General features: G+C 48.3%; 1 protein-coding gene across 50 annotated transcripts in view; it reads right to left on the bottom strand.

Annotated features, from left to right (window-relative positions):
• C2H1orf159 (chromosome 2 C1orf159 homolog) overlaps positions 1 to 22,049 on the bottom strand; it is a 28,403-nt gene extending 6,354 nt beyond the window's left edge. For 5 of the 50 annotated variants that reach the window (XR_011434015.1, XR_011434016.1, XM_070255258.1 and 2 more), the window contains exons 1-5: positions 21,909 to 22,049; positions 20,946 to 21,143; positions 5,032 to 5,100; positions 4,863 to 4,951; positions 3,020 to 3,095 (exon numbers count right to left, since the gene is read on the bottom strand). Coding sequence is in view for 47 of the 50 variants with exons in the window: in XM_070255258.1 (XP_070111359.1) it covers positions 3,020 to 3,095; positions 4,863 to 4,951; positions 5,032 to 5,100; positions 20,946 to 21,143; positions 21,909 to 22,034 (558 nt within the window). In the remaining 3 variants the exon portion in view is untranslated. Of the gene's footprint in view, positions 1 to 3,019; positions 3,096 to 4,862; positions 4,952 to 5,031; positions 5,154 to 5,324; positions 5,579 to 6,786; positions 7,332 to 20,945; positions 21,843 to 21,908 lie in introns of those variants that run through there. The other 45 variants (XR_011433999.1, XM_070255282.1, XM_070255318.1 and 42 more) reach the window with 42 other exon arrangements.
• Positions 22,050 to 22,220: the final 171 nt, after the last annotated feature.

Below are 22,220 nucleotides of genomic sequence, written 5' to 3'. Positions count from 1 at the left end.
TCAGAGTGGTCCAGCTCTGGCCGTCCAGCAGTTGATGGACAGCCCATCTTCCCAACTGCCCACTTTAGGGCAGGAATCGTCTTACACCTCTGTTTTTTCTTAACATCCCCAACGTGCAGCACAGAGGCTGAGCTAACACATGGTAACTGGTATGGACTGTGGGTGCTGGAGGCTAGCGCTGGCCACTGGGGCAGCATCTGGGGAAAAGCCACAGGCTGCAGGCCCTTCATAATGAATTTACCGACGTTTAGTCTATACACAAATGGGTCACCGTGAGAGGAAGGCCTTTTCGCAGTGACACCGAGCAGATGGCAGGTCCTGAAGCGTGACATGAGCACAGCGTGGGCAGACAGGCCAAGCAGCACCAGGAGGCCATGTCAGATCTGACATGGAGTCATAAACAGCACCAGAAACAGGCCTCCATTTCTTGTAAAAACAGAGTTTCTCTTCTCAGCACGGGGCCTCTTTGCCTTGACCTGGCCCTATGGGGGGGCGGGGGGGGAGCAGACCATGGGGAAGGCACAAGGTGTCTGCTCCAAAGTCTGCTCCAGGAGGCCTGGGAACACGGGGTCCTGGACCCAGACCTGGCGCCAACACAGCGAGTCTCCTGAGAAGCACCCTCTGACCAGCTCGGCAGCGGCTGGGCTCCTTGGCGGAGCGACCCAGGGCTGCTGGCCACGAGGAGACCCTCGGCTGGGCTGTGTGGACAGGGACAAAGTGCAGCTGGAGCGCCAGGACCAGTGACCAGACGTTTTAAGGAGCTGAGGTTGACGTTACACAGCCAATACAGCCCCTTTAAAAAGCCCCCTGACACCTTGCTTACAGGGTTCCCAGCAGCCTTACCAGGTGAATAAGGAGGGCCACTTCCTGGCAGGCCCAGGAAACTCAGGCTATTTTGGGGACCTTGAAAAGAGAGGTGTTCACCCAAATCCGTAAGTACTGCAGGCCAAGTCTGATGGTGAGTCCTCAGCTTGGCTTCCTGGCCTCGAGAGACTTTGAACAGTCCACTCTGAGACTGCAGTGATAGGCTCAGCAAGACAGACTTAAACAGCCTGCCCATATGGTTACTGCTGGTGTGTTTGGGGTTTTTTTGGTGAGGAAGATTGGCCCTGAACTAACATCTGTACCAACTATCCTCTATTTTGTATGTGGGATGCCACCACAGTGTGGCTTGAAGAGCAGTGTGTAGGTCCATGCCCAGGATTCAAACCTGGTGAGCCCCAGGCTGCCAGAGCACAGCATACAAACTTAACCACTCAGCCATCAGGTGGCCCCATGGTCATCACTGTTTTTGCTCCACTTATGTAAATAACCAGGACAAATTTAGTGAGGCCAGACTTCTTTTACAAGCAAATTACCCTTACTGTGATTATCTTAGGTAGAAATGGGGTGACTGTAGAGAGAAAAAGGACATTTCAGTAAAAATTAAAATCACCTACATGGATATCAGATTCTAGTCTGGCTCATTGTCTTTGCAGTTTGTCTACCTGCAAACTGGATTGGATCGTGCATTCTTCTAGTCTCCTCCAATATCTGGCTACAACTCTCCAAACTAACGTTTCCAATTTCTCCCACCCTTCGGACTTGGAATCACTAAGAACTAAAACTGTCCTTTCCCCGAAGCCCCACAAACTAAGGACGGACAACTTAACGTGAACTTCAGAGAAACCACGTCGACAGACCGCGTGGGACAGCGTTGTGCCTGCTGCTGTGTGAACCACACGGAAAGTTCACAAGAACCCCCAGCCCATCACCAGAGACATTCAAACCGCAAACCAGGAAATTCATCAGAGACGGCCACTGCTGCCCCAGTTCATGTGAAGATGCTCTGAGCCAACATCTAGACATTTTCTCAGCTGACTGACTGCCTTCTGGACTCAACAACCAGGATTTTCCTTTGCTCCAATCATTAACCTTTGTTTTTCTTCTGTTTCTATAGAAATGCCTCTTACTACATACCTGATTGCTCACACCACATAGAGGCAACCTGCAGTACAGCCTCCTAACATGAAACGCAGCTGTCTAACTGGAGCGGGCTCTCCCCAAGCCTCAGAAGCTGACTCAGTAGGACATGGGACGGTGCATGTGGACACGGGATGGTGCACTTGGACGAGCTCTTCTGCTTGTCCCATCTATGTTTCTTCTCCCCCTCTGCCACTCTCTTATCTCACAAGTGCAAACCCTAATCCCCCCACAGCTACCAACTTGGCTTTTAATATGTGAAACTTTCTGAAGATGAAGTTTCACATGGGGGAGGGAAGGAAAACAGAACATGTTGCCCCCAACATGCCTCTTTGGCATAAGGATTATTTTGAGCTAAAGACACTTAGAAAACAGGCGATGCAAGAAGGATGCTCTGGCCTCCCTTTTTCTTCCAGGAAGCAGGAGAGGAAGACACCCTCCCGGTACAGGAGGAAAGAAACAGTCACATCCTCAAGGACAGGAGCCAGGCTGCGAGAATTCTGTGCACAAACCTTGTTAAACCTCCTCCCCACCCATCTTCGGCAGCCTCCCCACACAGTTCAGCCACTTTTCCACAGCTGTCATTGCTCAACCGCACAGGCAAACGCTCAGGCCTTGCCGCTTCCTGGGGTCTCTGCTTCCTCACAAGGGCTCGCGTCAAGTGATCCGCACACGTTCCTGTGCTTCCCATTCGCCTGTCTTAGTCAGCAGTTCTCAGGCCCAGCTGAAACTCCCCTGGGGGACGGGGCGGTCTGGCCTCCCCACACCTCCCACTGCTCCAAACCACAGTCTCTCCACAGGGCCTGCCCCACGCCCGGGAGAGGCAGCCAGGCTGCCAGGAGCAGGGAGGCTGGGACAAGCCATCACCTTCCTGCTGCCTTGGCCACTCCCTGAGCCCCTCGCCCAGCTCCCAGTCCCATGCCAGCCTCCTTCCTGAGAGGTCCATGTGCCCTCCTGCTCACACGGGGCATGGTGAGCGCAACAGCTCCGCAGCGCACACGAGCGCCATCCTCATCACCAAGGCCGGTCTAGGTCGGCCCAGGCCAAAGTGGCTTACCTGGGCCACACAGGCTTGTGCCTGGGCAGGTGGCATTGACGTCCACCACGTCCACACAACACTCAGGCTGCTGGCCCTAGAGGGGAGATGGCGGTGAGTTTCCAATGCCAGAGCCAGGCGGCTCACGCAAGCCAGGCCAAAGATGGTGTCTGCAGAGGGGGCGCCTCACAAGCTCATCCCAATGCCCATGGCTCTGGCCTCTTCTTGAGTCAGCATCAGGTGACTGTCCCCTGATCAGCCGGGGTGAGGTGAGGACTCACGGCCACACCACATAGATGCTCTCTGGGACAGAACTTGGTATTTGAGAATGAGAGTTTGATGACTGAATAAACAACTGGAGTGTTGGGCTGGGACCTGCCAGGGTGTGTTCCCCAGCACCCGAACTCCCACAGGCCAAGAAGGAGAATCCCTTGGGGGCCCATTCAGAAGTTCTGACTGGGGCCCAGGCTGGGAGCAGCCTGGTGGGGCAGGGAGTGGTCCTGGGACCCTTCCCGGTCTGCGGGCACCCTGCGCTTTGTGGTCATCTCCTTTTGCAGCCTGCCTGGCCGACCACTCAGAGCCTCACCTGGTAGGTGGTGGGGACTGCAGCCCTTTCTCCATGTGGGTCTCTTGGGTCCAGGGCAGAGCTATTGCCTCTCACCTCATGGCCACAGGTGGGCACCAAGGGGGTCATTCTAGCCCATGAAGTTATTCCTATTAGTCACCACTTGCCAGATGGTGGCTGTGGAAACTAAAGCTGCTAAGTGTGCACAGTGCCTTCATGAGAAAGGAAACACATGTCTTCCTAGAGTATGATAAAACACGAAGATTGACCCAGGCCCCCTGGCCTCCCTGGTGAGGGACAGGGGGGCTGACACAAGCATGTTTGCCCTGTGTTCCCAAAGAAATAGTCATCCCACAGGCTCCGGCTGCTTCACTGATGTTCTCTGCAATTCTACGGACACCCCACCATCGGGGTTTCCCACCTGGCCCCACAGAGGAAGTGCCCGGTGGATGAACTCATACCTGCCACGTCCATACGCAGGAGCGGGCAGCATGGGGCACAGGTGTGCCAAGGGTTGGCATTTACGGGTTGAGCAGCTGACAGGCCTCAAGGGGGCTTGCAAGGGGACCTCAGCTCGTGTGTGTATCACAGCTGTGCTTTTGTTTCTCAAGACTGGAACACAGTGAACAGTGAGGGGCGTCTAAAGAATGGCAGGAACCTCCACACCACCACGGGAGGGGCTGAGGCCAGCTCACAGCTGAGCCAAGCCTTGAAGGACGCCCCAGCTGTCCCATCCCATCCAGCCCTGGCAGAGTGGCTGCATGGCCCACTGGCCGGGACATGTGGCAGGCATGTGCGGGCAAGGCTGGGGCTCCTAGAGAAACCACAGCTCAGCAGACCCGTGTCACTGGCTTAGGAGAGCCAGGACGCTTGGCCGTGAAGGCGTGCGGCGGACCCTGCCTGATGCGGCTGCTCGCCTGGAGTAAGCAGTCTCCGTCCACCCCAGGAGCTTGGCAGGCAGCTTGGGACTCGGGTCGGTGCCAGTAGGGGCGGCTCTGTAGAGACCTTATTTCAATTATAGCAACAGGGTCAGTTTGGCAAAGAGAGAAAGAAGGTTACAGCAGACAGAACACAGCAGGTGCAGGCGGGGTCGTGTGTCTGCTGCCCTCCACAAGGCACAAGCCCCTCTGGCCTCGAGCGTGGGCGCAGTCAGTGTCTTCAGGGCCCAGGCAAGGATGACCCCTGAAGGTTGAAGGGTGAGACCCCCGGGCGAGGGCCCACCGCCTCCATGAGGGGCAGGGCTGAGAGGGCCCTGACTTTACTTCCTGTCCCCCACGCTGCTGCACGATAGGGACCTACCGCACTGTCTGAGGACTTGCTGGCAACTTCCACCAGGAGGCCGGCCAGGAGAACGGCGCGCTGGAGTGCCATGTTCTGGAGCACAGGGTCTGCAACAGAGAGGGGTGCTGTGCAGACACGGGTACCGCCTTCCAGGGCACCAGGTGGGGCCGAGGAGGAGGAGCCTTACCTGGCCCTCCAGGACGTGAGCTGCAGACATCCAGATCCTCTCTGGCCGGTGATCGCTGTCGGGGCAGGCCTGCCAAGAACCAGGAGTCAGCCCCCGAGCCCCGCAGACCTCTGCTCTGAGGCCTGCAAATCAAAGCCGACAGTGAGGCCCCGCTGCTGGTCGCTGTATGGCCACATCACTTGGGGGACTCCGCCTCTGGTGCTTGGGGTCCAACTGGACTTCCCATAAGGAGCCCAGAGCAGGGGCCAGAGAGGCCTGCTCAGCCCATCTGGATCTGGACTTTGGACACTCACTCCTTCCTCCAACAGCTTTCAGCCGCTCACTGCTCCTAGAAGAAGGGCTGAGCAGAAGGGGTTCTGGATGAGCCAGTCCTTTCCATGAGCTCAGATGGGACTGGTCCATCTGTCATCTCACTCTGTCCTAGTAAAACCCTGACTTGCATTTTGAGCAATTTTACCCAGAGACGGAACTGTTCAGGGCAGGGGGCTCCTGGGGTGAACACAGGCCAGTCAGGGACATTCGGTACAGTTTCTGTGGCTCACCCTACTTTCATCACAGAAGAGTACCTGAAAGACACCATGTTGGGGGATGAAGGGGACAACCTAAGACCCCAGTGCAGGATGATGCCAGAGCAGACAACCTGTACAGACGACACAGGAGCAACGGCGGGAGTCCACTCTCTACACTAAGGCCCTGAGACCCGACAGCGTGCAACTCACTGCTCACATGTCACACTTGTAATGTAAGCAGAGGAAACCCACAGCCCCTGACCTGAACTGTCAGTCAAGTTCCAACAACCTCTGTCAGCTTGCAAGGTGGCAACCATGGTGTAGTCTGTCTCAAACACAGCTGGATAAATATTTTGACATATACAAGTCACCTCTGAAAAGACTCTGCACTTGACGAAGACAGCTGCAGGGCCGAGGCTGTGCACCTGCACAGACTGTTCCAGGCTACTGAAGTGGAACCTAGACCACATCCGCTGGACCCCTTACTTCTTCCGAAGAAGGTCTGCAGGGAATGCGTGTGGGGCTGGGTGTCGAGGAACCACTCCCTTGACTGGCCCAGGGCCCCGCACCAGCAGGCCCAGGATGCCGGACCTGCCTCCCCACGTGCTGTTGCCCCAGGCTGCCTAGCAGGGGGAGGGCGAAGGTTGGGTGACACTTGCAAACAAGTGATGTCAGGACATGGGCTGGGGTGTGTCCTGTCATTCACTTTACACTAGGTTGCGTCCAGGGCAGAGGCAGGATGTGGTAAGTGCCTCCCCACCCCTAATCCAGGCCATCCCATTAAAACGCATGCGTCTCCCTGATGCACCTGCTCCTTCCATGGCAACTACTGGCGTCCCAGAGCACTGCCACCCCCCCGTAGGATGTGCTCAAGTTCCGCCCTTTTTTTTGTCTATGCACCTTTTGCTCAGCAAAGGCTACCTCTCCTTGCCTCAAGGAAAAGTCGGGGAGTCACAGACCTTCTGCCCACTCTCTGTAAGAGGCATCCCCAGGGTCACACTAAATCACAAAACACCATCTCAACTCAGGAATCTCAGTCCAAGATCTCAGTCCACACTCTCACCTGCTAGTCAGTCAATGGTACTGCGGTTTAACGTGCCCACAGTGAAATGCATCTGTCTAGAACACACACTTGTGAGTCCAGACAACCTGCACCGGTGTCTCCACCGCCTGCAGGAGACACTGAGCCCTCTGCAGCCCCCACCCCTGGCCCCAGGCAGGCCGACCTGCATCGCTGCACACTAACCTGTTTTCTAGAATTTTATGTGGATGGACCATACAGTATGCATACTTTTGTGTCTGGCTCCTTCCAGTCAGCATAACAATCTTCAGGTTCATCCGTACCTCATTCCTTTTTATGGCTGAACGATAGTCCATTATGAAGATACGTGACATTTCCTATCTGCCTTACCTATCCGCCTCTCTTGGACACTTGGGCCTTGTCCAGATCTGTGACTGTGAATGAAGCTGCTGTGGACATTCTTTTTTTTTTTGAGGAAGATTAGCCCTGAGCTAACATCCGCCACCAATCCTCTTCTTTTTGCTGAGGAAGACTGGCCCTGAGCCAACATCTGTGCCCATCTTCCTCCACTTTGTATGTGGGATGCAGCCACAGCATGGCTTGATGAGAAGTGTGTAGGTCCGCATCCAGGATCCAAATTGGCAAACCCCAGGGTGCCGAAGCAGAGCAGGTGAACTTAACCACTGCGCCACCAGGCCAGCCCCTGGACATTCTTGTATGCATCTTTGTGTGGACAGTTGTTTTCATTTCTCTCGGATAAATACCTAGGACTGAAACAACTACAAGGTGAGTGTATTTATAACTTTCTAAGAAACTGTCTTCAACAGTGGCTGCACCATGTGCATCCCCACCAGCAGTGTGTAATGGTTCCTCTGGCAGCATCCTCACCAGCACCCAGCATCTCACTGCTGCGCTAACCTCTGTTTCCCTGATAACCAGTGACCATCAGCACCTTCTCACGTGTTTACTGGCCATTTATATATCTTCTGGGAAGTGTCTGTTCACAACTTGTGGCCATTTTGTTTAATTGGGTTGTCTTTCTATTACTGAGTTGTAACCATTCTTTATATATTCTTTGTCAGATTTATGTATTGCAGAGATTTTCTCCCACTCCGTGGCTTTCCTTTCATTTTCTTATGGGTATCAAGAAGAGCAAATGTTTTCATTTTGATAAAATCGAATGATCTGTTTTTTTCTTTTATGGTTCTTGCTTTTTGTGTCCTAAGAAATCTCTGCCTTGACCTCAGGGTCATAAATATTTCCTGTGTTTTGTTCTAGAAGTTTTATAGTTTTAGTTTTAACATTTTGAGTTACTTTTGTGTATGGTGTGAAGTAAAGATCAAGGTTCATTTTTTAAATATGTACTTTCATTTGTTGACTTTTCTTTTCTGAGAGACATCCGTGTTGAAAAGCAATCGAGTATCTACGTGTGGCTCTGTTTCTAGGCTTTCTATTCTGCTCATTCATCCATGTGTCTATCCTTCTCCAATGCCACACCGTCTCGATTACTGAAGCTCTGCGGAAAGTCTGAAATCAGGTAACATAAGCCTTGCTCTGTTTAATTGTTTTGGCAACTCTAGGTCATAAGCATTTCTGTACTTTAGAATCATCTTGTCACTTCCTACAAGAAAGCCTGCTGGGATTTGGACTGGGGTAAGTGACACTGTCTTGAGTCTTCCAGTCTATGAACACGCTCTCTCTCCATTTCTCCACGTGCTCCTTCATTTCTCTCGGCAATGTTCTCTGGGTTTCAGTGAAGAAGTGGTCATGCACATCTTTTGAAAAACTTATTACTAAATATTTTTTTGGTATTATTGTAAATAGAATTGAATTTCAAATTTCCTTTTCCAATGGTTTGCTGCTAGTATATAAAAATATGACTAGAGGGGCTGGCCCCGTGGCCAAGTGGTTAAGTTCGCGCGCTCCGCTGCAGGCGGCCCAGTGTTTCGTTGGTTCGAGTCCTGGGCGCGGACATGGCACTGCTCATCCGACCACGCTGAGGCAGCGTCCCACATGCCACAACTAGAAGAACCCACAACGAAGAATACACAACTATGTACCGGGGGGCTTTGGGGAGAAAAAGGAAAAAAATAAAATCTTTAAAAAAAAAAAAATGACTAGAATTTGCACATTAACTCTGATTCCTGAGATCTTGCTAAATTCACTTAATGGTTCTCGCAGTTTTTTTGCAGATGTCTTAGGATCTTCCATATAAATAATCGTGCCATCTGTGAACAAGTACAGCTTTAGTTCTTTACTCTCTTTTGAAACTTGTTTTAGGGCTCAGCAGGTCTAGAGGATGCACAACGTGCACTTGGTGGGAATTTGTATTCTGCTCTTGATAGGAGTAGTTTTCTACAAATATCAATTGGGAAAAGATGCCTGGGACTATTGTTCAGATTCTTCATGTCTTTACTGATTTCTTTGGTCTTTTGTTCTAACTATTGGTGAGAGAGAGATGTTAAAGTCTCCTTCAATGATTGTGGAATTGCCCATTTCTCCCTTGAATTCTGTCAATTTTGCTTCATGTATTTTGAGGTTCTGTTATCAGGCATATTAATAACTGATATGTCTTCTTGAAGACATGACCTTTTATGAATAGAAATTTCCCTTTACATTGCTAATACTCCATATCTTGGACTCTACCTTATCTGATATAAATTTAGCCACTCCACCCTTCTCATGCTGTTTGCAAGATACATATATTTTTTGCATCTACTTATTTTCACCTGTGTTTTTATATTTACAGTGAATTTCCTACAGCCAGCATGTAGTAGAGTCTGGCTTATTTATCCATTTTGACAATCTCTACCTTTTGACTGGAGGGTTTAGTCCATCAACATTTAATGGAATTATCACTATGGTTAGGCTTAGTTCTACTATTTTATTGTTTTCTACTTGTCCCTCTGTTTTGTTTTAATATATAAAAGACATTAATGTTATAAAGCAGTGTTACCTCAATAAAGAAAATAATAAAAGACTTTATGATTATTATTCTTTTTTGGTGAGGAAGATTGGCCCTGAGCTAACATCTGTAACAATCTTCCTCTGTTTGCTTGAGGAAGATTGGCCCTGAGCTAACATCTGTGACAATCTTCCTCTATTTTGTACGTGGGATGCTGCCACAGCATGGCTTGAGAAGCAGTGTGTAGGTCCATACCCAGGATCTGAACCCACAAACCCTGGGCCACTGAAGCAGAGTGTGCAAACTCAACCACTCTGCCACCGGGCTAGCCCCAAGACTTTATTTTTTAGAGCAGTTTTAGGTTCACAGCAAAACTGAGCGGGAAGCAAGAGAGTTCCCATACGTCCCCCTCTCCTCAAAAGGCAGAGCTTCCCCTACTATCAACATCCTGCAGCACAGGGTACATTTGCTACAATCGATGAACCTACACTGACACATCACTGTTGCCCTCAGTGCATATTTACATTAGGTCACTCGATGTTGCACATTCTGTGGGCTTTGCATATAACGACATGTGGCTCAATTTAGGGCTACCGTTTCATTATTTGTTCTCGGCTTATCTCTGGTGTTTTGTTCCCCTGTCCTCTCTTTTCTCTCTTTTATATTATTTGGATAATTTAAAAATTCTCTTCCACTTTATCTTTTGGTTCTTTAGTTACACTTCTTTGCATTATTTTTAAAGTTGCTCTAGGGATAGGATTATACATCCTTACTTTTTCACAGGCTACACAGAATCAATACTGTACCACTTCATGTCAAATTAGGAAGCTTGCAACCAGGTAGGTTCACGTTCCCCTTTACTATTCTTTAGGCTACGGCTGTCATATGTATTACATCTGCATACATTACAAACCCAGGAAACGTTTTCATTTTTCTTTAAATATGTATGTTAAGGGAAACATTTCTCTCAGATATTTGCCACTTTTGATGTTCACTCATTCACAAGAGCTGAGTTTCACTCTGTCATCACTCTCTTTCAGCATTTCTGGTAGCACACATTTGATGGCAACAAATGCTATCAGTTTTCCTTTTTCTGAAAATATTTTATTTACTGCTCACTCTTGGAGGGTGCAGAATTCAGTAACAATTTTTTCTTTCAGCATCCTAAGGATGCAGTTCCACTTGCCTCTGGCCTCCATCATTTCTGATGATAAATTCACAGTCTTTGCAATTATGTGCTATATGTAATCTGTTGTTTTTCTCGGGCTGCTTTCAAGATTTTTAAAATTAATCCTTAGTTTTCAGTAATTTGAAAATGATGTGTCTAGGTGTGGTTTTATATTTATCCTGTTTGGGATTCACTGAGCTTCTTAATTCTATAAATTTATGTCTTTCACCAAACTTGGAAAAGTTTTGGTCATTGTTTCTTTTTTTTTTTTTAATTTTTATTTTTTTGAGGAAGATTAGCCCTGAGCTAACTACTGCCAATGCTCCTATTTTTGCTGAGGAAGACTGGCCGTGAGCTAACATCCGTGCCCATCTTCCTCTACTTTATACGTGGGACGCCTGCCACAGCATGGCTTGCCAAGTGGTATGTGGGTCTGTGCCTGGGATCTGAACTGACGAACCCTGGGCCACTGAAGCGGAGCACGCGAACTTAACCACTAGGCCACTGGGCAGCCCCTGCATGGCTTTTTGTTTTCAGAAACCAAAGCAACTTCGGCGGGCACAGAAGCTTCCTGAGAGCAGCATTCTTGCCGGCAATGAGCACTTGAGGGAACAAGTCCCAGAGTCTCACTCACGGGGAAGGGGTCAGACGTTTAACTGACAGATGAGACAGTCTCTGTGTGGGCCTCAGAAAAGCAAACCAAGGATGCATTAAACACACTTCATGGTGAAGAAGGTGAATCTAATTGCAAAAAGATAGATTTAAGCCACTAAGTTACCCTTAGCATTATTTTAGTAGGCCCTTTCATCTTTAAAGCGCTCCCCAAAGAATGATCAAATTCGTAATCTTCTGAGATTTATTCTCCTAGAAATGTAATTTCATGGCCTTAGAGCTTCGTCGTACAGACTGTATCTGAGGTAGAGCTGGCCTTTCATGCCCACGTTGGTCTGAGGGGCTCAAGAAGTCTCCATCTGCTGAGCTCCTGGCTCTCCAGAGGATGTGGACTTGCTCACTGCCAAGCGGCAGCCCGAATAGCACTTACATAGCCCTGACTGTGCGCCAAGCACCAGTCTGAGACACGTACACACAGTAATTCATTTCACCCTCCTGGCAACGCCTATTAGCAACCCGTTTTAAAGAGGAAACAGCGTTGCACAGACCCCACAGTGAGTACGCGGCAGGTGAGGACTGGTTCAGGCCCCTGGGTCCACAGCCTCGACTTCCCACCGCACTAAACTGGCATGTGAGGGTTCTTCAATTGGAGCCGATGCACACTGCTCGTTTTACAACATTCAACTAATATGTTTAACACAGGCGGCCAAGTACAGTACAGTTCTACAGAAATCCTCAATTTAACACAAAGGCATCCAAGACTTAATAAATAAATATAATACACCTTTAACTATTTTAAAAGTCTCCTAACTAAAGTAAAAATGACAACAGTGTGTGGAAGAATTTTCTAGCATCTGCAGAAGTAACATATACACTGACAAGAGCGCCAAGAGTGGGAAACGGTCACTGGGACCTGCTGTGCAAGGTTCTCACGCTGTTTGTGAAGTACAAGGATGTTTTCTAAGGTAGACCATGAAAAGGTAAACACGTACATTTAATCTCTAGAGGAAGCACTAAAAAAAACACAAAAAGGCAGAACTGAAAAGTCAGTAGAGGAGATACAATGAAATTTAAAAAATCTTTGATTCACCTAAAAAAGGAGGAGAAAGGATGAACAAAGAAACAGATGGAAAAAATAGAAATCAAACATCAAGATGGTAGATCTAAACCCGAATACTCCAATAACTGCGCTAAATGTAACTGGACTAAATATCCCAATTAAAAAGTAGAGATGAGCATCACTAATCATTAGGGAAAGAGACATATACCACTTCACGCCCCTGAGGATGGCTATTATGAAAAACAGAAAGAGCAGGTGTTGGGAGGATGTGAGAAGTTGGAGCCCTTGTCTACTGCTGGTGGGGATGTCAAATGGTGCAGCCACTGGAGAAAACGGAATGGTGCTTTCTCAAAATACTTAACACATATGACCCAGCAATTCCATTTGTGCACATATTTCCAAAAAGAACTGAAAACAGGGTCTCAAAGATATTTGTTCACCTATGTTCATAGCAGCATTATTCACAAAACCCAAAAAGGTGGAAGCTACCCAAGTGTTCATCAACCAATGAATGGATAAACAAAATGCGGTCTACACCTACAAGAGAATATTATTGAGCCTTAAAAAGGAAGGGAATTCTGACACATGCTACAAGATGGATGAACACTGAGGACATTATGCTGAGTGAAAGAGGTCAGTCACAAAAGGACAAATATCATATGATTTCACTTATATGAGGTCCCTAGAGGAGTCAAATTCATAGAGAAAGAAAGTAGGATGCTGGGTGCCAGGGGGTGGGGGAGGGGGTGGGAAGTTAGTGTTTAATGGGGACAGAGTTTCAGTTTGGGAGGATCAAAAAGATCTGGAGATGGATAGTGGTGAGTGTCGCACAACGATGTAAATATACTTAATGCCACAGACTATACACTTAAAATGGTAAATTTTATGTTACGTATATTTTACCACAATAAAAAAAATCTGGGAAAAACAAAATTATATAATGCCTATAGAGTGCCTTTTTTAAAAAGTAGAGATTGTCAGACTGGATAAAAAGCAAGACCCAATGATAATACTCCGTATAAGAAAAAAGCTTTAAGTAGAAAGACACAGATAGACTAAAAGCACAGGATGGAAAAGACAGTCCGTAAAAACACTGAGTATGAGAACACTTGTGCAGACATGCTGACCTCAGAAAAAGCAGACTTCAAGAAGAGTACTGCTTTACGTAATAGAGGGACTTTTTGCAACGATAACAGAGTAAATTCATCAAGAAGATAAATCATTCTTAAATATGTATGCACTTAATAAAAGGCTTTCAAATACAGGAAGAATAAGTTGACAGAACTAAAAGGAAAAAGACAAATCCACAGTCATGGTTGGAGACTTTAATATCCCTCTTTCAATAAGTGATTGAACAAGTAGACCAAAAAATTGATAAGAATATAAAATATTGGGGCAATATTATTGACCAACTCAACTCAACTGACAATTACAGAACATGACACTCAACAACAATGGAATACACATTCTTAACTGCAAACAGAGCATTCACTAAGATAGACCATAAAACAAACATCAATGAATTTCAAAGGATCAAATCAAGAGTATGTTCTCTGGCTACAAAGGAATTATACTAGAAATCAATAAGAAAGGCTATTTAGAAAACCTCCAAATCTTTTGAAATTAAACAACAGACTTCTAAATAACTCATGGATCGAACAAAGGAAATTTTGAAATATTTTTAACAGAAAGATAACGAAGTACAATATATCACATTTTGTGTAAGAAGCTAAAGCCATGCGTAGAAGGAAATTTATAGTTTTAAATGCCTATACAAGAAAAGAAGACAAGGGCTGGCCCAGTGGTTAAGCGCACACACTCCACTTTGGCGGCCCAGGGTTTGCTGGTTCAGAACCCGGGTACAGACCTAGACATGCTCATCAAGCGACGCTATGGCGGCATCCCACATACAAAATAGAGGAAGCTTGGCACAAATGTTAGCTCAGGGACAATCTTCCTCACCAAAAAAAAAAAGAAGGAAAGAAGACAAGTGTAAAATCATTCATCTATACTTTCATCTTAAAAAGATAGAAAAAGGGGCCAGCCTGGTGGTGCAGCGGTTAAGTTCGCACGTTCTGCTCCTTGGCGGCCCAAGGTTTGCCGGTTCAGATCCCGGGTGCAGATATGGCAACGCTTGGCAAAAGCCATGCTGTGGTAGGCGTCCCATGTATAAAGTAGAGGAAGATGGACATGGATGTTAGCTCAGGGCCAGTGTTCCTCAGCAAAAAGAGGAGGATTGGCAGTAGTTAGCTCAGGGCTAATCTTCCTCAAAAAAAAAAAAAAAAAGATAGAAAAAGAAGAGTAAATTAAACTCAGATTAGGTAGATGAAAGTAAATAATAAAAATGAGAGTGGAAATGAATGAAATTAAAAATGGATAAAAATTACAGAAAATAAGCAAAGTCAAAAGTTGAATCTTTGAAAAGATTAATAAAATTGATAAACCTCTAACAAGAATAATCAAGAAAAAAATGTCAACGCAAATTATCTGTATCAGAAATGAAAGAGGAGATATCACCACAAATCCTACAACATGGCAGGATAATCAGGCAATATTATAAACAACCTTATGCCAACAAATTCAACAACTTAAGTGAAATGGTCAAGTTTATTTAAAGATACAAATTACAAAAATGACACAAGATGGGGGCTGGCCCCGTGGCGAGTGGTTAAGTTCACGCACTCTGCTTCCGTGGCCCAGGGTTTCGCGGGTTCGGATCCTGGGCACGGACATGGCACCGCTCATCAGGCCATGCTGAGGCGGCATCCCACACAGCACAACCAGAGGCACTCACAACTGGGATATACAACTATGTACTGGGGGGCTTTGGGGAGAAGAAAAAAAAAGGCACAAGATGAAGCAGGAAATCTAAATAGCTTTATATTTGTGGAAGAAATTGAATTCATAATTTAAAAACTTCCCACAAAGAAAGGACGAACCCAGACAGCTTCACTGGTGAAGTCTATCCAACACCTGAGGAAGAAGCAATATCAACATCACACAAAGTCTTTCAGAAAATAAAGGAGGAGGGAACACGTCCCAACTCGTTTACAAGGCCAGCAAGCAAGACTCAAAGATAGGCCAGTCTAACCCTGATAGAAATCCAAACAAGGATGTTACAAGGAAAAAAATACAGACTAATATCCCTCATGAACAGAGACCCAAACACTCCTAACAAAATATTCACAAACTGCATGCAGTAAAATATTAAAAAGGTGACAGAATATGACCAACGCATTCCTTCCAGGAACACAGATGGGCTTCACATGCAAAAACCCATTGCTGCTACCCACACCTCAAGAGACCAAAGGAGGAAAAAGGCACATGACCATTTCAACAGCTGCAAACAAGCATATGGCAAAATTTCAGGCTCCTTCATGATAAAAACTCTCAGCAAACGAAAAATAGAAGTAAACACTCTCAACCTGACAAAAGACATCTACAAAATAACCTACAGCTAACATCAAATTAATAGTGAAATATTAAACATTTCCCCCTGAAGACTGAAAAAGTCAAATTTTATCACTTCCATTCAACATTGTCCTGTAGGTTCAGCAAGTGCAGTAAGGAGAGAAAACAAACAAAAACCAGAAAGGGTACAAGGAGGAAGCGAACTGCCTCTGTAGACAGCATGCTTGTTGACATGGAAAATTCTAACAATTCTACAAAAAAAGCCACCTCAATTTATAAGTGAATTGAGCAATGTTCCGAGAATATAAAGTCAATGTACAAAATTAATTGTTATTTCTATATACTAGCAACAGATGACTGGATAATGAAACTTAAATAAATATCATTTCCAATGGCATTCAAAAACATAATTTGTTTGTGGGGATAAATTTTAATAAAAAATGTGTCAGACCTGTATACTGAAAACCATGAAACATTGCTGACAGAAATTCAAGATCCAAATAATGGAAAGATAGACCATAGTGATACATATATATATCTATATACATATCTATATATCTATATATACACCATTATATATATAATGGATATATCTGTTAATCCATGTCAATGGGTTAGAGGACACAATATTATTAAGATGTAAATTCTCCCCAAATCAATCTAATATTTAATACAGTTCCAGTCAAAATTACAGCAGGCTTTTTTTTTTTTTGAGGAATTGACAAGCTGATTCTAAAATTCATATAAAAATGCAAAGAACCCAGAATAGTCAAAGAAATTTTTAAAAGAAGAATGAAGATGGAGGATTTACGCTACCTTACTTGAAGACTCCTTGTAAAGTCACAAGACAGTGTGGATTGATGAACAGACAAACAGATCGACGTAACAGAATAGAGAATACAGAAATAAACCCTGACAAACACAGTCAAATGATTTGTTTTTTTTGTTTTTTTGGTTTTTTGCTGAGGAAGATTTGCCCTGAACTAACATCTGTGCTAATCTTCCTCTATTTTGTATATGGGTCACCGCCACGGCATGGCTGACAAGTGGTGTAGGCCCACACCCAGGATCTGAACCTGCAAACCTGGGCTGCCGAAGCTGAGCGTGCCAAACTTAACCACTATGCCCCAGGCAGGCCCCCAGTCAAATGATTTTTGACAAGATGCCAAAGCAATTCAATGGGGGAAAGAAAGTTTTTCAACAAATGGTGCTGGACAACTGGCTACTCACATGGAATGAAAACTGAACCTAAACTCACATCATATGAAAAATTAATTAGAGATGAATCATGAAGCTACACACAACAACGGAATCTATAAAGCTTCAAGAAGAAAACACAGGAGAACATCTGCATGGCTTCCGGTTAGGCAAAGACTTTTAGATAGGACACAGAAAGCATAAACCAAAAAGGAAAAACAATTGATAAATTGAACTTCATCGATAATAAAAACTTCTGATCAAAATACATCATTATGGTGGACACAAGACTCTGCATTTGTCAACACCCATAGAACTATATCTCATAGAGAATAAACTTTAATGTATGCAAAAAACACCAATGTCAACCAGAATGCCAGCAATCTTAGGATGGAACGCAGACGGTGACTCCTGAATCCAGCTGCGTTACCAACGGATGCATTGACACTGAAGGAGATGGGAAAGGGAGCCGATCTCAGCATCTTTGGAAAACGGTGTTTTGACTAGAAACTGTAAGCCTAAAGATAAAAAGAAACCACACATAAAAACCATACTCTCGTTTGTAAATTTGTTTATCGTGGGGGGTTACAGGCAAACAATTCTGAAACTGCTTTATATGTACACTGCGGTTGGACAAAGCAGAAAATGGATGGCAGGTGGTGGGCAGGTTACAGACACAAAGATGAATACATACATGTGTTAGGTAGCCCCGCCCCGAGAGGACCATGGGCAGTGACGGCCCCTCAGTGGTGTGCCCACCCAGGGCCAGAGCCTGGTTTCTAAATGCCATTCTCCAGTCAAATAAACCAGGGCTCCCTGGAGAAACGGCTGATTCCAGGGCTGAGACAGGGATACAACGCGATGAACCTGGAGCGTCTGGCAGTGCTGGACAGACAGCAGGGTGGGGACACGTCACAGGCGCAAGAGGCACATGAAAGAGCTCCCGACAGCCAAGCTGGGACAACGTGAGCAGCAGAGAAGACAGCACAGCGCTGCACCACAACCCAAGCAGGCGACACACATGGCGAGTCCATCCTGATCCAAGTAAGTGACCCGTCGGTCAACACACAGGGGAGGAGAGGAACCCTCTCCACAGAATTCCAAACAGCACTCGGCTCTTCCCTGCGGGAGGCAGACCGCCCCCAGAGCCCCCGCCCAAGGCTGGGCTGCTCAGGGAGCGGCTGCCAAGAGGACAGGGGGGACGGGACAGGGGGCCTCTACACAAGAGACACCTGGCCACACCACCTGAACCAGGCGCCCCAGGTCGACACCTGATACGATGTGACCAGAGGCCAGCTCACCTCTGGGGCTGTCTTTCCCCAAACCCACAACCCCAGTCTAACCCCGAGAAAGCACATCAGACAAACCCAAGATGACAGACATTCACAAAAGCCCCGGCAGTCCTCCTCGAGACTGTCAAGATCGTGAAAAAAAGGAGCGCCCGACACACTGTCACATCCCCGGGCGGACAAGGGAGACGTGACCCTCGACACAGTGTGGATTCTGGACATGATCTGGGGCAGAAAGACGACGCTGGGGAAACGCGCAAATCTGAAGTCTGCAGGGCGGGTAACAGTCGAGTAGCAGTGCTGTCTCTTAGTTTTGACAAATGTGCTGTGGTCATGTCAGACGTTCACATTAGGGAAAACTGGGCTATCCTTGCAGCTTTTCTGAAAATCTCAAACTACTCCAAAATTTTTAAAGTTAATTTAAAAAATACACCATTGGGGCTGGCCCCATGGCCTAGTGGTTAAGTTCTCGCACTCTGCTCCAGCGGCCCAGGGTTTTGCCGGTTCAGATCCTGGGCACAGACCTAGCACTGCTCATCAGGCCATGCTGAGGCAACATGCCACATAGCACAACTAGAAGGACCTGCAACTAGAATATACAACTACGTACTGGGGGGTCTTTGGGAAGAAGAAGGGAAAAAAAGATTGGCAACAGATGTTAGCTCAGGGCCAATCTCTGGGGGAAAAAACTTTAAAAAATACACCATTAATAAAATGAATAGGCAAGTCAAAGAATATTCACAATATATCTATCTGACAAGACTTGTATCCAGAAGATATGAAGAACTTCTACAACTCGGTAATGAAAAAAAGGGCAAAGGACTTGATCAGACACTTCAGAAGAGGTACAAATGGGTGACAAGCAGATGGAAAAGCGCTCCACAACTAAGCTGGAGGAAATGCAAATCAAACCCGTGATGAAACACTGCGCTGCCCACTAGGCCACCAGGGCAGCCTCACTCCTATGTGTTCTCCCAGAGCAGGAAAGCCCGCTCAGAAAATGTGCACAGGAATGCGCATCCCTTTAGTCCTGCAAACCAGACCTGAGGACCCCACCAGGTGCCACCGCGGGCGGTGAGTGCACTGCAGGACAACCCCAGGAGTGCTGACCACAATATCAAGGGCCTCAGAGCGGCAGCCCAACAAACACCCACCAGCCGGCACCATCAAAATGAGGTCTAGCGCCAGGAGGACCAAGGAATGGCAGCAGAGCAGGAACCACGCCTGCTTCTGGGGACAGGTCTGGACAGGCTCATGAGGCTGTCCTGACCAATCGCCACAGACCAGGCGCCTTAGACAGCAGACATTTGTTTCTCACGGTCTGGGGAGCTGGAGTCCCAGATCAAGGTGCGAGGAGACTCTGTGTCTGGTGAGGGCCCCTTCCCAGCTTGCAGACGGCCTTCTCGCTGTGGCACCCTTTCTTGGATGCATGTGAGTGGAGAGGGGAGAGCTCTCTCTCTCTCCTTTTCTTTTTCTTTTTTTTTGGTGAGGAAGACTGTTGCTGAGCTGTCATCCATGCCTATCTTCCTGTATTTTGTATGTGGGACGCCTCCACAGCATGGCTGATGAGTAGTGTACCAGTCCATGCCTGGGATCCAAACCTGCAAACCCCAGGCCACCAAGGCCAAGTGCGCCATCAGGCAGCCTCCTCCCCCTCTTCTTATAAAGGCACTAATCCCTTCATAGGGTCCCGCCTCATGACCTCATCTAACCCTAATCACCTTTCAAAGTCCAGGCCTCCAAATATCATGTCACCCTGGGGGCTCAGAGCTTCTACATGTGGATTCTGGGGAGAAGAGACATTCAGTCCACAACGCCAGGGAGCCTTTGGGGTGACAGAAGCGTTTCCTATCATGACAAGTGTGTAGGTCACACAGCTGCATGCATTTGCCAAAACTAGTCAAACTGGACCTACCCATTTCACTATATGTGAATTACACCTCAATAACTAACTAAATAAATGCAATTCATTTTCTACTTGGAAAATCTTATTGAAGCCAAAAGCTAAATAATTGGGTAAAAAAGTTTCTACAAGGTAATGGAATCTGTGGTGAGAATTTAAATTGTACTATATGTTCTTTCATAACTCTTATTTTTCCTTAGAATTGGTTTCAGTGAAGAAATAATGCCTCCAGGTCACTGTGATTTTAAACAAGTAACACATCAAGGTGACTGGGTGGAATTATTTTGGTCAGTCAACAGGGCTTAGGTGCTGGCAGGACAAACAGGCTCTCCATCAGGAAGCCTCGCTGGGTGAGCAGGGCCAGGCGACCACATAAACACTCACTGCAACTCGTCTTCCTCACTCAGCATGTGTTTCACACGTGCTTATCCTCCAGTTCTCCCACTGTGGGCAACACAGGAGGGCCCGCTGGACTGCCACCCCTGCCGCAGGTACTGCTGGTCACCTTCTTAGCAAGCAAACGGAGCCAAGGCCAATGCGGACCCATAAACTGCTTCTAGGTCTAAAATGGGTCTCTATCCCATTTCGGCTGGGATAGAGTAAATGCTGTGAGCGACCTGATTGGAAGTAAAGGAAACATTCCAGTCTGTTGATATGTCCCACACTCGCTGCGCACGGCTCTGCGGACTCAGCACCCCGGAGAGCGATGTGGACCCCGGGAGCCTATCTGTGGGGTTCTGCGTGCTAGGAAAACACTCGAAGGCATCCTTCCCTTGGGGACGGGAATTCTCAGGGCTATAGTGACTGGAGGTCGTTCTTCAAAGGAATTACCAGCTTACCTTGGAGAGCACGGGCGATGCAAGAGGGGCTGGGAGGTGCCTTTGGGGCCGATGCTGCGGGGGGACCACCCGGCTCAGCGGACGCACCAACACATCTGCGTGCTCCGCCTTGGGGAGGAATACGCGGGGCGGGGGTGTGCACGCGCCAGGAGAAGAGCCTTTCTGGATAGTCCAGACTTTATTTCCTTCCAGGAGCTTCTGAAAACGTGGCCATTAAGATCCTGGCTGCACATAGACTCCCCTGCGGGGGCCCTCAGCGCGGGGGGCCCGAGAGGATCCGGGCGCCCGACCACCCGGTGGGCCTCCAGCTTCCCCAGGTTAAAACCCCGAGAAGACCCAGGCCCCGACCTCCCTCCGCGCGCGACAATAACACTGGGAAAACGCGAAACAAAGGGCCGGGCGGGCTGACCCCTGGAATTCGGCAGGACGCGGCGGCCGAGACCTCGGTCACGTGGCTTTGGGGCAGAAACTGCATTGCCGGGGCGCGCTTCTTGGGGTCGGGTAGGACGGCGTCCACACCGGCCGGCCCCGTCGGACCGCGGGAGCGCGTCGGTCACGCTGTCGTGACGGCGGCACGGTCGTCGTGGGGAAGCTGGCGCCGCGACTGCGCCCCGACTGCTCGGGCGACGACGACGGGAACAAACCCGGATCACCGGTCCACGGGGACGCGGTCAGCGCAGCCCAGGACCCGGCGGCCTCGCGGGAAGCGGCCTCCGCGGGCGTCGGGCTAGGGGTCCCGCCTCCGGTTTCTGGGGCTCCGAGCTCCCGACGCCAGGGGTCGAGGGGTAGGGGCGAGGGCCGACGCCGGGGAGGACCAGGGTCCCCGCCAACCGCTGTCTGGCCGCTGCGCCCCCTGCCGCCCAGCCCGCCCAGCTCGGGTGTCCGCGCCCCCGCCCCGCCCCGCCTAGCCCCGCCGCCCGCGCCCGCGCCCACGCCCGCCCCCGCCTCCGGCCCCTCACTCACCCGGGCGCCCTCCGGGTTCCTCTTTCGTACCCCCCGCCCTCCAGGCGGTCGCGCCTCACCCTCTGGGACTTGTAGTCTCTCCGTCGCCCCAGCCCGGGTGCTCGCGGGCGCGATTCCCAGCCCCATACTACAACTCCCGGCAGGTCCCGCGGGAGTCCACCCTCACGGGATGGGTTCCGGCACAGGGTTCTCGCGAGGCCGAGGGAGGCGCGCGGAGCGACCTGGGAAGTGTGGTCTAAGGCACTTCTGACCCTGCGCCGCACGAAAGAAGGAGAAAGACTACACTCCCCAGGATTCCCCGCGCGCCGGCCG

This window comes from Equus caballus, chromosome 2 (assembly GCF_041296265.1).
Source record: "Equus caballus isolate H_3958 breed thoroughbred chromosome 2, TB-T2T, whole genome shotgun sequence".
NCBI classification, from domain to species: domain Eukaryota; kingdom Metazoa; phylum Chordata; class Mammalia; order Perissodactyla; family Equidae; genus Equus; species Equus caballus.
This window is presented reverse-complemented; position numbering and strand designations above follow the sequence as displayed.